The sequence below is a fragment of the Taeniopygia guttata genome, chromosome 5 (genome assembly GCF_048771995.1).
Source record: "Taeniopygia guttata chromosome 5, bTaeGut7.mat, whole genome shotgun sequence".
NCBI classification, from domain to species: domain Eukaryota; kingdom Metazoa; phylum Chordata; class Aves; order Passeriformes; family Estrildidae; genus Taeniopygia; species Taeniopygia guttata.
In genome coordinates, this window is record NC_133030.1 from 39421800 (window position 1) to 39436429 (window position 14630).

Genomic DNA, 14630 nt, shown 5'->3' on the forward strand with positions numbered 1-14630 from the left:
TTTCTTCCTCTTTGGGATTCTAATTTTAAAAGCATTAAAGAAGACAGCTGCTCATGCTGTGATATGCGCTAAACAGCCTGAAGGATGGAAAAAAATATATTTGTAGCTCATAATAACTATTGACCTTTCTGATATACAGTGTTCTCTGTGTTAGCTATTCTGTTCTATCAACAGTGAAGATTGAACATGACTTTTTAATAGAAAACATGGGGTTTCAAGCTGCTTTCACAAAGGTGTTTATGTATTGTTATTTTGTATTGTAGTACAAAGACTAAGTCCTGATGCCCTTTGTCTGACATCATGTTTGTCATTAAAAAGCCCCACTGTTACTGACTGTTTCATATGAGGAATTGGCTCATAACCATTTTATAGTCGTGATAAAAGCATTGCTCCACTAGATCCAGAAAACAGGTATTGAAAATAGAATCCCCCAAATATTCCAGCAGCACAAAAGGTATTTTCTGAAGAAATAGATTCCTCAAGTGGCTATATTTTCAGGGAATTCCACTAAGACTTCAAACACTCACTTTTTGTATTCATACTGTTGCTCCTTGGCATACTCAGGCTGCTTCATAATGGCTTTTGCTGGATGTCATGTGCTCCCAAAGAGTATCTTTATGATGCTCCTTTTTTCTCTTGAACTTTCCTACTGCTTAGTTGCTTAGTACAGACACATCCACTAGTAGCAGCTTGACTGTGGCCCTTATGTATGTTTCCCTAGAGTGGGATCATCCAAACATCGGCTTTGCAGTGTGAGGTAACTCAGCGGCTTTCCTTTCCCTCAGAGAAAAGCTTCACCAAAAAGCACCTCCCATTTGGCATATGAAAATCTGGAAAGCAACCTCTTTATTGTGCTTTTTAAGCCCAAGCAGGCTGGCAATGTTAAGCAACATCAGAAGGGACTTTTTAATGTTTGTTGGAGGTGTTTTTATGCCATGTGCTGGGAAGGAACTTTAGTGGGCCATTATTGGCAGCTCTAAACCACAGTTATTTTCACAGCTATGCTCTGTAGTGTCAGTGAATGATTCACAAGTTACTAAGCAAGAGCAGAAAACTAGCAAAAAAGGAAAAAATACCCTCAGTTTTCTAGTGCAGGAAAGAGGGGGAACAACATCAGCATTTAATGGCAGTTTTGTGCTGAAACAAAATGCTTAAAATTGTTTGTAAGAAGCTTCTCAGCAAGGATAATGATCATTTAAGTTGTGGAAACCAGCCACATCTCAAAGGAGATTAAACATCTAGTCCTCTGTTCTTTACAGGACCATCAAGCCCATCGGGAATTCAGTGAAGTTTTTACCCTCAAAACTAGTCAGTGTCTTTTTTTAATTTTTTTTCCTTTCTTGTTCTCTCAAGTCCCAGTTTCTTTTCTCCATAAACATTTCTTAATAAAAAAAGGAGAGATGTACTCATGTTTATGATACTACACTCTCCTAATATCAGGACCTTTCTCATCCATTGGCTGTGTCCTGTTTCAAACTTTATTAGAATTGCTGCAAAGTCAGTAAACAGTAAGGAAATGCTATCACTGCACTAATTATCTTTGGGACTTTCATGGGACCTTGAAAATGTATTAGTGTTGCTGACCTCATAAGAAACCTCATATGAAACCAGGTCAGGCCAGATTATTTATTCCATTGCTTAAAATAAATTAGCCTTAGACGTAAAAATGTAGAGGGAAGTTTGAGCTTCATATGCAGGATGGTTTATGTACCACTCACTCACAAGACCACAACAGTTCTTCATGAGTTGTTCTGGTTTATTGGATGAGTATGAGTATATTTGTGAGTGTTTAGATAATGGATTGAAGCCCAGTAGACTGTAACATTTTCAAACACTTTTCAGAGTTAAGATTTCCTATCGTGATTAGCTCCATTAATAACAAATCTTTATCATGTTGTTTTCAAACAAACAAAAAAGCCCAGTGTCTTTCACAGATAGCTGACATAACAAAATTTGTTATAAAATCTGTCTTTCAATGTCATAGTGTAACAAAAATCTTATTCATAGTTTCATCCTGGCAGTACTTCATTTATAGCTCTCTCCTGGCTTTAACTCAGTCTTTTATTTTGCCAGATATGTAAAGAGTTCTGTGGGATAAAATTTACATGGGAAGTAAATTGCTTATGTTGGGAATTAATAGCCTGATAAGACATTTCTAGACTGGAAGTAGAATAAATAGAAGGAGATGGACAAGGAGGAAAGCTTTGAGGCATTAAATAAAGTATTGCTTGGCCCTGTTCTGGGCTGCATCCAAAGTAGCATGGCCAACCGAGCGAGGAAGGGGACTCTCTCCTCTACTCCACTCCTGTGAGACCCCACCTGCAGTGCTGCATCCAGCTCTGGGGTCCTAGCATAGGAAGGACATGGACCTATATGGGAAACAGTCCAGAGGAGGGCCACAAGATGATTAGAGGGATGGAACTCGTACTAGGAAAGGCTGAGAGAATTAAATTGTTCAGTCTGAAGAAGAGAAGGCTCTGGGGAGGACTTAGAGTAGCCTTCCATTAGCTAAAGAGAGCTACAAGAAAGCTGGAGAGGGAGTTTTTACAAGGGCATGTAGTGACAGGACTAGGGGTTGTGGTCATAAACTGAAGGAGATTTGGTTTAGATTAAATATGAGGAAAAATATTGTGAGAAAGGTGGACACTGTTTGCCCAAGAATGCCCCATTTGTGAATGCCCCATCCCTGGGAAGTGTTACAGGCCATGTTGGATTGGTTCTGAGCAACCTGGCTAGCGGAAGGTATCCCTGCCCACAGCAGGGCTGTGGGAATTAGACAATATTTAAGGTGCCTTCCAACACAAACGATTTTATGATTCTGTGATGATTAGTCCAATAAGGGTAGTTCAGATTACTTTGGTTCTGCAAGGATAATAGAACATTCAAAAATGTCTCTGATAATAATAAATGCCTGCCTCTGAGTTTTTACTTCAGTTTCTCCTACATAAGTATAGTCAGTACCTAAGCATAGTCAAATTAAAAAGCAAAGAGGATAAGCTCATTATATGTAATACTACAGGATAACTTTCCAAAGCATGGCTTATTTCTCTGCAGATCCAGCCATTTTTGTGCCCAAACTATAGTATGCAAGTAGATCAGATATTAAACACGTTCTCTCACTTCCTTAGCTGTTGTATTTGAATTCACTGCTACTTCGCTGAGTTGTGTTTTGCTTGAATGCATGGACTTGTATCACATTAAAAAAACTTGGATATATCTGAGTTAGTCTCTTGTTCTCCCAGTTTCAAATATCTAAGCTTAACAGTGTGCATCATTACGTGTGGACCATAGGCCAGTAATTACAGTGATTATACAAATAGTCATATCTCTAGATGTAAATATATATAGCATATTCTTTAAAACTTGTGAAGGAAATTAAATAAATATATTACATGTAATGCTTCAATGTCAAATTGTTTGCAAAAAATTAAGGATTTTACATAAGACAATCTAATCCATACTGTCAGTTGTTGGATCTGGAAAATCTGGAGACAGAAGTGTAGGGGAAAAAATTACTAATGGAAAACCATTAAAAGATTTAGCTTTCAACAGAAGTCTAATAGCATTTAAAGTTTATATGCTTTTGAATTTCTAATAGGCCTATAGGTCATGAAAAGTGAATTGTCTTAATCTTGGAGGTAGGGTGACAAAAAAGAACAGTTTATTATCTTGTGTGAAAACATTACCTAGATAAAAATCTTTATAAGAAGTCATTTTTCTTTTCATTTTTTTAAAAGAGCCGCCCTGAATCTTCCTCTTTTCAGTGATACCTTATCCAGATTCCAGTATTATTCCCCCTATATAAGGAAAAAATGGAACTAAGTCACCTAAAATTTGAGTCCAGTTCTTCACTTTTTCAGTTTTTCAGCAAATAGCAAAACAGAAAATTTATGAGTTTTACCCAGTCACCTAAAAGTACTATGAATTTTAGATCCAAATTTGGTTATTCAGGAATTCAAGTTCCTGTTCATAACTGGGACGGCTTACAGCAAAAATATTATTCCACCTTTTAGAAACAGTATTGCTTTGGAAGAAAGAACGAGCCTCTGCCATCCAAAATGTTAAATAAATAGTTCATATAGTCCTTGATTTCGCAGGATGCTGAGCACACTGGTGAGACCAAGAGAGCACCTATAGAATCTCCTAGCTCTGTGCTCTTTAGTTGGTCTCCAGGCAGGCTCCCAGTGTCCATAATTAGGCCAAAATGGTTCATCCTAGTCCAGGAATCTTCAACTGTTTCCTAGAACAAATTTTAGTTTCCACTACTTGCCATGTTCAGCCTGTGATCAGCCTGAACCAACTTGACTTAAAATCATTCATTTGCACAATTGCTAAGTGTAGTAACTTGCACTTATTGGAAATAAATTTTCTTACCTTGCAGCTTTTGCCTTTTGCCCTATTTGTTGGGTTAGTAGTTGTGAAAATCTATCTTTTAGTTTATAAAATTATCAAATTTTGATCTGTAAGATACTGAGAGAGAATGATCTTGGCAAATAATGATTTTTTGAGAGTCACTTTTCTGATTAAAGGCAGTTAAGTACTCAAGGCAAAATTTTCTTAGTCTTTTAATGCCTGGTTACAGACAATAAACTGCATAGAAGAAAGTGAAACATAAAAAAGCTGCAACTAGTTCAACTGAAAATGGTAGATTTATATTACCTGTATATTCACCTGAACATAATGAGTCTCAGTTCCCTATGCAACGGTTCATAATACTTTAAGAAAATGTGAGAAGGTGTTTGCAAGTGCAGAAGATAACAGGAAAAGAGCTCCCTTTTTCTTACTGTTTTGTATGTTCGGGTTTTTTTTGTTTTGTTTTTTGGTTTTTTATTTCTCTTTTAAGAGCTGGCTGTATAATTGGTGTTTGAGAATGTCTTTTTAAAATTGTATGGACATATGTTTTCAAGGAAGTGAAATGAAAGCCAGGTGAAACCTTCCTAAAATGCTACAAAATCCAGAAAATCCTTTATGTTAAACGATAAGGTATTTTTTTTCCACCAATCTTAAATTCCTTGTTGGTTTTTGGTTTTTCCTCTATACCTTTCTTTCTTCCTATGAATTAGAAGCCTGTCTTTTCTCTGTTGGGTGTGCAAAATTGCATTTTTCTCCTCTCAATTTTTAGTGCTTGTCAAGAAAAAAAGCCCAGAAGTTGGTGAACATTATTCAGCCTAGTGTAGCAGCTTTTTGTTATTTAAGACATAAATCAAATGTGGAACTTATTTTTTTTTCCTGGGGGACAAATTGTTTATCTAAATTTGAATGTGCTTATGAATCACTCACAGGGACAGTACTTGTGCTATTGCTGTGTAAGAGCAATTATTTGCATTGGTTTACATTGTTTTGCTCTATAGAATTAAAGTTGTCAGACTGCATGCAGGTGTACAGTACCTTTGCAGATCCCTGCAGGATTGCAGCCATGGACCTCACTCCTCCAGACAGCTATGGACACGGTTATGTGCAATCAGAACTCTTTCTAGCACGTGAAATTAAACAATGCATGACTGGTTTGTGGGGTCTGGGGCCAAGATTATTCCCAAAGCAATGCCCCTTGGAGGATCAGAGATACAGGGTTTGTTCACAAAGGAATGCTTAGAATCACAGAAGTTCACAGAATTACAGAATATTCTGAATTGCAAGGGACCCACAAGGATCATCAAATCCAGCTCCTTAGTGAATGGCCCATACAGGGATCAAAACCACAACCTTGGCATTACTAGCACCATGCTCTGGCCAACAGAGCTAATCTCAGTAAGTTAAGAAGATAATAAAACAGTTTTGTGAATTGGCTGCTGTTTCATAGTATCTTCCCATTTACCTCTGTGGCTCTTACTTAAGCTTTTTAACATTTGTGACACTTCCTTATGGGTACAGTAGATTGTAGCTTTGTTCCCTTTGAAATGGAAAATGCATTCCTTGTGTCTAGAAATCTCATTCTGCATTATCAGCTTTGGGAGTGGAAAGAGAAGACGTTTATTCCTTTAGTAGTATCTGCTGAAGATGTTTAAGGGCACACAAAGGCAAGTGCTTTCCCAACAGAGTACACAATTACCTGCTTTGCAAAGACAACCCAGACTTATTTTTTATACTTCTAAGTCTGACAGTGTAAAATACTTTAATTCACATGCAGTAAGCATTGACTTTTATCATGTAATTAGCATTCTAAACTCACAGTTTCAGAAGTTTATAACTCAACAGTAGGTTTCAACTAGTAATTCAAGCCAGAAGCCTTATTTTTCAGTGTAAAAAGACACCTTTTGTTTCTACAGTATCAAGCCAAGTGCACCTTGTTTATTTCAGGCTTTTTAAATGTTTTAGATTATAAATTTTTTTTAATCAAAATTAATTGCCAGAGTTTCATTCTGATATTCCTCAGATTGCAAGTCTAATTTGACATAATTGAAAAAAAAATTGAAAATATTCAGTGATAGGCATTTAAAACCAACTCCTGAGAACTCATAATGGACCATATTCCTTATATTCCTGTACAAATCTCACTGACATCGATGGATCTGTTCTATGCATATCCTATTTTTAAAATTCTGCATGCATAATCACCATCAGCATTGTTATAGTACCTACTGTGGGTGGGTGCAACTCTGAATGCAGATTTGCACTATCAGCCCTAGTGGTTCTCTCTTGAGAGAAATTCAAAATGCTGTTCATAAGCTGTTCTGGACTTTTAGGTAACCAATGCCATCTCACACATACACTCTCAGATACTTTTTGTTAAAGAAAATCAAACACTTCAGAATACATATTTGTATGACACTGTTACAATCTGTTGGATAAAATATGTACACTTTATAATATTCACTTAGAGATGTACAGGTTTGTACATAGTATAATAACAGCAAAATTATGTTTATCTTATGATATGTGATTAAATGAGCCTAAAAAATGTCAATGCCAAGTACACTTTACGATATGTCAGTTGTTATCCTTTCTTTCATTTAACTATGCATGAAAGAGAAATTTTAATTTCCATTTTTTGGGAATGGTGCATATGTATTACAGCCTGATCTTTCTTTGAGCATAAGATATTATGTGTTTAATACTGTATGTTTAGGTAATTACCATTAGAACACAGGAGGGCATATTGTACTTACTGCCTGTACTGGAGTATAACGTGCTGGACTACAACAACTACACTTGTTAAGCTGATTTTATCATTTCTTCACACAGCAGGAAGCACCCATGCTGTGGTTTCCTAATGTACTCTTTAACTACTGCACTGTACTGTACAATAAAAATAATAATTAATTATGATCCTCATCTTACCAGTACTGCTGCTATCCGGGTGACTTTGGCTGCTGTTTCAGGGTTTCACTGTCCCACACCCTGAAAAATACCTTTTCCTTCAGAGTTTTATTTCTTATGTGATATTGCTGAACAGAGCTGAATTTTTTGAGGACAGGTTTGTTGCATGGATTGTGATGGCTTTACATTTGTTCAGGTCTCCAAGGACCCGCACCAATAACTGTGAAAGAGACAACAGCAGAATGGCATACTTCCCCATTTCCACCAGGATGAAAAAAAATACTCTAAATTAAGTCTAACCTTAAATGTATAATCTGTCCTTGGGAGGAAAAAAAAAGGATATAGCATCTTCAAGCTCTTGGCATCCCTTACGAGAAAAAATTGGTTCTAAGGGTCTCTGATCTTGTGTTTTAGTAAAATAGAACTGCACGGCTGACTGACAGTTCTGATCTAAAGCATTTACGTTTAAGTTTTGATCTCTCTGCTTTTGATTAAAACTAATGAGCTCATTTAATTCAAAATGGGAATCTCTGATAAGAGAAATAAGGTTGATGTGATTGGATTAGAGGGGCAAATTAAACTCTTAGAGCAGAAGTTTGTGCTTATACAGTGTATTAAAAAGCTGTTGGCGTATTATGGTGTGTTAGATGATGAGAAAAATTTCATAGTAATTCATATTTAATCAGAAGAAATGAAAGTACTAAATATAACATGGCTCTGCTTTTCCCTCGAGTGATAAAGAGCTGTACATTTAAAATGACATCAAATTCATGCTCTCTAAAACAAAAAACATCTTAAGAGACACACTAAAGAAAGGGCCACTGTTGTCAGTTATCACAACAGAGCTGAAATGTCACAAACACAAGACAAGTTGACCATATTAAATCAAGGACAATTCAATATAATCCTTAGCTCACAAACAACTTTTTACACTTCTGTTGACTGCATAACAAATGCATTTTAAATACTTAAACACTTTCTACTAGTAGTTTGTATGGTTCTAAACAATAGAAGTACCATTTCAAAATACTTTTTTTGTTCCTTGTTAATTCCTCACTGAAATTGAAATTTCTTTTGTCTCCAATAATGCCTGTTTGTTGTAAGCTGCTCCAGAATTTTCCCATTAACAGTATTTTGGGAATAAGTTGATTATCAGGGCTAAGAAATAGGAATTATAAAGATTGTATAAAGAATACTTCAGTGCTGATGCTATTCTATTATGGTTTATACTGAGAGTCTTAAGTATTTTTAAGTGGTTGCAGTTAAGAGAGGAAGAAGTGCAGGTGAGAGCTATATTTAGTTGTGAGCAAGTAATATCCCTTCAGCTGGACTACAAAGATATTTCATTATTGACTAATTAATTGCCAATAATATGTAATATGATGAAAATAATAATAATATGTGTCATTTACTTGAGAATTCTTGCCTTCGGGTTGTTTAATGTTTTATTGATAATAAAGGCCCTAATATAGCCTCAGTAATATGGAAATCAAGGCACACAAATCCAGCACTGACTCAGGTATCCCTGCAGTTGAGGAGAGACTAGGGAATAAAAATCTGCAGATTTTGCAGCCTCTTTCAGGGAAGAATTGCTACCTAAGTAAGACTTTGCCTTTTACAAAATACTGACAAACAGTTTTTAAAACAATGTCATCCACTCTAGTGACATACCCTCCAACTCCAGTCGTAGCTAAATTGTGCAAGAAGGAGTTAATGAGACAAATCTCTTTTAAAAATTCTATGGGAAAAATAACTTGAAAATGAGACATACTGAGTATATGTATATTTTTGTAATTTCTTTTTTGCTAAATAAACATTTTCTAAATGAGGTAAATTGATTACAACACTCTTAGCATCCATCAGTCATTTATTTTTAGTGAGTTCAAGGATTGCACCTGAAAAATAGCTTAGAGGGGATGTATAAAATCTAAATTATCTGTATATGTATTTTTTCTATTCCCTAGTGGAATCTACAAACCCCAGTTTGCTAACCACTGACAACACTCTAGAGCGCTCTTTTTTCATCCGAATGAAATCTACACTGACCAAGCGAGGAGTGCATATCAAATCATCAGGATACAAGGTAAGGGTTGCACTGTAACATGAAATATTGACATCTTGAAATTATGTTCATTCATGTTCCAGGAACACCTTAATAGACAGAGAGAGGAGCTATTTCACATTTGCATATGTCTCATTCCTTTTGTTAAAGAGTCATTAATACATATTTCCAGCCTGAGGTTTGGCTTTTGTACTGCACTTCCATTAAATTGATCATTATTATGATAAATGTTGATGATAACAGCATGATAGCCTTCAAAAGAGCAACATTTCCAAAGTAAAGGTATCTTTTACCAAAGAAGGTGAGTCAGAGTAACATCACTTTTCCCACAATAGAAAATTACTGCTCATTTTGTTAGACTGTTAGTAATTTTTGGATTATGTTTTTCCCAGAGAGGATTTCTTCATGCAGGCAGCATGCTATTTCATTTTGCTGCCATTCCAGCTGTAGGAAACAACTAGTCACATTGAGTACTTTTCTACCATTTTTCTTTCATTGTCTGTCTGTGGGGCATCTGCTGCTGGGGATCATATTTGCTGGATTTCAGACTCTTTTAAGATATGAAAGTCACTTGCTCTTTATCAGCAGTAATCTCATTTTTCTTCAGTCGTATATTGCTCATAGTGCCTGTAGCTATCACTGGCTTTGCAGTATACTAAAACTAAAAGGAATAGCACATTTTTAACATTGTCAACTTGTGGAATGAAATATGTCATCCATTAAGTTTTATAAAAGATAAAAGAGTGGTGCAAGAAAGTAAGTCTGAGAATGTGTGGGTATTTAAAGAAGTTGCTTGTCAATTTTCATTTAAAAGCTTTTACAACCATTTTGTTTCAGTTTTTCAAGGAAGGTTTAAAGCTTTTAAAGTAAAATTCCCTAATTTGTTTTCCCCCAAAAATTCTCAAAGAACATAGCATTGTAGTAGCTACCTGAGAAGTAAAAATCAAGCAGGAATATCTTCTTTGCAAGCAAGTGACTGTGAGTCCTGCTTTTGGATGGTTTCTGGGTCAAGATGATGAAAGTTGTTGCTAGCAGAAGTTTTAAGTCCAAAGCAGTGGTTTCTTAAGGTGTCAAAAGTTCTGATCTGTGTCCTGTTTAATTGTCAACAGCTGAAAGAATGCACTGAGTATTTGTTCATGCTTACCAGTCTAGGGAGATACCCAGACCAGGAAGTGTCTTAGGAAGAAGGAGAATGAATGGCTTAATTAATTAATTAATTGGCACATCATGGAGTCATAGAATGGTTTGGATTGGAAGAGATCTTAATGCTTATCTAGTTCAAACCTCCGCAGCATGAGGGACACCTTCCACCAAACCAAGTTGCTCACAGCCCCATCAGCCTAGCTCTGAACAATTCCAGGGGTTGGATATACACTAGTTCTCTGGACAATCTGTTCCAATGTCTCATCTCTCTCCCAGTAAAGAATTTCTTCTTCGTATCTAGTCTAAACCTACCATCTTTCAGTTCCAAGCTGAACAACCCCAATTCTTTCTTTTCTACCGACTACATAGGATAGATATTCCATGCCTCTAAATATTTTCATGGCCTGATTCTGGTCTGTGCCCTTGCTGTGTTGGGGACCCCAGAGCTGGATGCAGCACTCCAGGTGGAGATCTCACCAGAATGGAGTAGATGGGGAGAGTCACCTCCGCTGCCGTGCTGGCTACACTTCTTTAGATGCAGCCCAGGACACAATTGGCTCTCTGGGCTGCAAGTGCACCTTGCCAGGTCATGTCCAGTCTCTCATCCCCCAAGATCTCAAGGTCCTCCTCAGGGCTGCTCTCAATCCATTCCACACCCAGCCTGTATTCATGTTTGGGATTGCTCTGGCCCAGGGACCTTGAACTTGTCCTTGTTGAACTTCAGGTGATCCACACAGGCCCCTCTCTCAAGCCTGGCAGGTCTCTCACTTCCCCTTGGAGTGTGCGCAGCACCACACTGCCTTTTCAGGTCATTGAAATTAAATTCTCATAATTAGGTATGGTCCCCCTAACCTCAGACAAAGTTAGATTGATACACAACTTGTTTTGCTGGATATTTTTCATGCAATAATAATGGGTAAACATAGGGAATTTGTCTGTGGATTTTGTAGTGTCACTTTTTTTGCCAGATGTAAGTAGGAACAGAAGGCAGATGTGTGAATGACTCTGTCATTCTCTCTCTTGGACTCCTGACAATCTAATTTTAGTCCAACATCAGAATAGGACCTATAAGCTGGCTTCAAAAGGTGGGGTTTTTACTCATCACTATACAATTTTTGAAATTTACAGTAGACCCTTGTCTCTAAAGATATGGTAGTGTCTATCATGTAAATACAATTTAATTTCTCTTAGAATTGCTAATGCCTCATGGCAGCATTTAAAACCACAACTGAGATGTCACAAGTACAGAAAAATTAGTTTTGAAAGATCAGATATCATTTTTAGCCAGTTTTTCCTGAACACAATTAATGGATAAAAACTGTGATAGCCAACAAAACTGCCTGTAAATAAAGCATTGCTGCTTTTCCAAATTTTTTCATAAAGCAAGTCAGCTTGAGTCAAATTGCATAAACAATGTACAAGTCCTAGGCAGGTGTAAAAATAGATGTGCAGTTCTTCTGCTTTTTGATGTTTTTAAGTATTTTGTAACTGGCAGTGTTTAGCTGAATTCAGCTGTGTCCAGCAATATGAATTGCACTCTTACAGTTTTTCAAAATCTTGGTTATTGGCACTCTGTGTTCTATGGAAGGATCATTATGCAGCAAACCCCAGAAAAATAGTACATTCATTTTAGAAGATTTGGATCAAGTGAATATCCTTTTAACTGAGTTTTAAGAACTGCCATATTTAAACATTCTTGTCAGTTGGTGTATCAGACAAGCATAATAAAATTCAACCTCTATAGTAAATGTCACATTTAGGAATCTTAGTAATTGATTTCTAAAGTCCAGTACTAGAACAAGCTTAAGGCCAAAATTAAGAAATATTCATGAGCCTTATGGATGTGCATTTATAAGAAATTATAAACAGAGAAGAATAGTTTCATAACATTTACAAAGATTGTGGGAAAAGCTGGCTAAGTTCTGCATCAGAGATCCCTGAAGTGCTTCAGCACTTACTCAGGAAACCCTGTGCCAGCTGGGATCATGGGCAGCAGAGTTCCTGCAGGAAATCCTGGTGGAGCAGGCTGACTAAGGAGCCATCGTCTCACACCTTCAGAATACAACAGAGCACTGAATTTCCCATCTGTAAAATGCAAGGGCTCTTGGCTAACACCTTCCCTTGAGCTCTTACAAGGGAATTCAGGGGTAACCCCCCTGAATCAGCATACAACCATTCACAAAGTGCACTGTGCTACAACTGTCTCTGGTGTGAGTCAGATTTTCACTCTCTCAAAGGTATTCAGCTCCCCATGGATTCAGACCTCCAGCAATGACAAATTTTTTTCATCTTTCTGAAGCAGTTGTGTCTTGATTCAAACTCGTGCTGAGCTCAGAACCACATCGTCATTTTGCCTTGCTTTGAGGACTGCTGGTGAAAGTTTCCTGTAGATAGCAAATAATTGAGGTGGTCCACAAGGTGCTTAGTCAATTTTCAGAATGAGTGGTCCCTGCCTTAGGAAAATCACATAAAAGTGAAAACAGTCCAAGAATGAAATTGATTAATCATTCAAGTTGATCTAGTCAAAACTAATTTTCTATCAAAAGAAATGTTGTAACAAAAATCACGCTGATAAATTCACACATCTGTATGCCTCAAAGAAACCCTGCTCAAGACAATTCTGACATGAGATGAACCTTCCTGGACTGATATAACTATCTCTGAATTACACATAAAGATGGAGGTAATGGCCTTTTTCCATGAATTATATTACCTTAAAAGTGTAAGTGGTAAAGTGATTGCATGATTAATCCTTCCTCTCTCTTTCCCTTTCATTGTTCCCCAGCACCCTCTTTGAGTTAGAATTTCCCATTCTTAATGGTCTCAGGCTCAGAGGTTTGCAGAAAAAGAGTTTACATACAGTACTAGAGAGTTGTTTATTTTTCAGTTAATAAATTTAAAATCTTTAAAAACAGTGAAGTAAAATTTAGTCAACTGATATAACACATGGAAAACAAATAAAAAGAAAAAATCATAATTCCATTCACTGCAAAATTCAGAATGTATTACCATTGCAGCTGTTGTCTGAGATACATGCTGGAGAGACTCACTGTTTGTTCTCCATTGAAAATGTAACACGTCTTCCTTTTTTTTTCAATTTTTTTTTCATCAGTGAAATATGGTTTTGTACTAAATTTTGATTTTATCTTCATTTTTATTTTATTTTCATTTTCCTCCCTTTAAGGACCACAGTTCTGTCCACTTAAAAGTTTTCCCAACTTCAATTTTTCTACTGTCTGGCTTACTCAATCATGTCAAAGCTAATTTTAATTCAAAATTATTTTTTTAGGTCCAGTGATACATTTTCAACTCCTCTACAGTATCCAGTTATTGTTTTGTTATGTTTACTTGCCTGTCAGATTGTGCTAGAATTTTCTTTGTTCAAACTTTCATGACCTGATACTGCTCTCTTGAACAAAGCTTAACTAAGGGGATCAAAGCATCAAACAGCATCAGAGTCAGTAGTTGCCTGCTATTTCCAGCTCATCATCTCATCAGAGGTGCTAGTATATATCCATGCATTCTCCTCTACTGTTTAATGGAACAGCACTCTCATTATAAACAATTACAGAAGTGGATAAGCAAACCCGAGGAGATTGCCTTGTGCTTTTTCTGTCACTGTGGCAATCTCTGAATGTGGTATAACCAACATCTGTTGCCTCTCCATCTCCCACAAAGCTGGCAATTAAACATCTTTAAGCCATCAGCAGAGTTAAGGACATCCTAGAAAACCTTCAGGCTGTCCTTTCCAGTGGACAGGCTGCATTAAAATAAGTAAATTGCTTTATAAAAAAAAAATTTTGGTTTGGTAAGTTTAGTTTAGAAATTTGAATGGTTTGTTTCACATCTAATTTCTGCAGGTCAGTAATGGAGGATGCAAGTTTGGTTAGCTATACTTTAAACATCAGCTGTATGAGGTATATAAAAATATTTTAAATAATACTTAAAATGCCACAAAAATTTTTTCACAAACTAGTCTTGTAGTCCTCATGAATTCTTTTTTCCTTTTTCTTCTTTTTTTTTTTTTTTTTTTTTTTTTTTTTTTTTGACAGTGCTGTCTTTCTACAAGCTCATTTAAAATTAGACATTCTCTGAGACTATACTCTCAGATTTGGTATTTAAAATCATAAAGTTAGAATTCTTTGACAGTTTTGAAGATGGAAATCTA

General features: G+C 36.4%; 1 protein-coding gene across 11 annotated transcripts in view; it reads left to right on the plus strand.

The window, feature by feature from the left end:
- Positions 1–14630, plus strand: part of NPAS3 (neuronal PAS domain protein 3) — a 592726-nt gene that overhangs the window by 528997 nt on the left and 49099 nt on the right. For all 11 annotated transcript variants that reach the window (XM_032748493.3, XM_072930745.1, XM_041716413.2 and 8 more), the window contains one exon: positions 9222–9340. In XM_032748493.3, coding sequence (XP_032604384.1) covers positions 9222–9340 — 119 coding nt within the window. The remainder of the gene's footprint in view (positions 1–9221; positions 9341–14630) is intronic.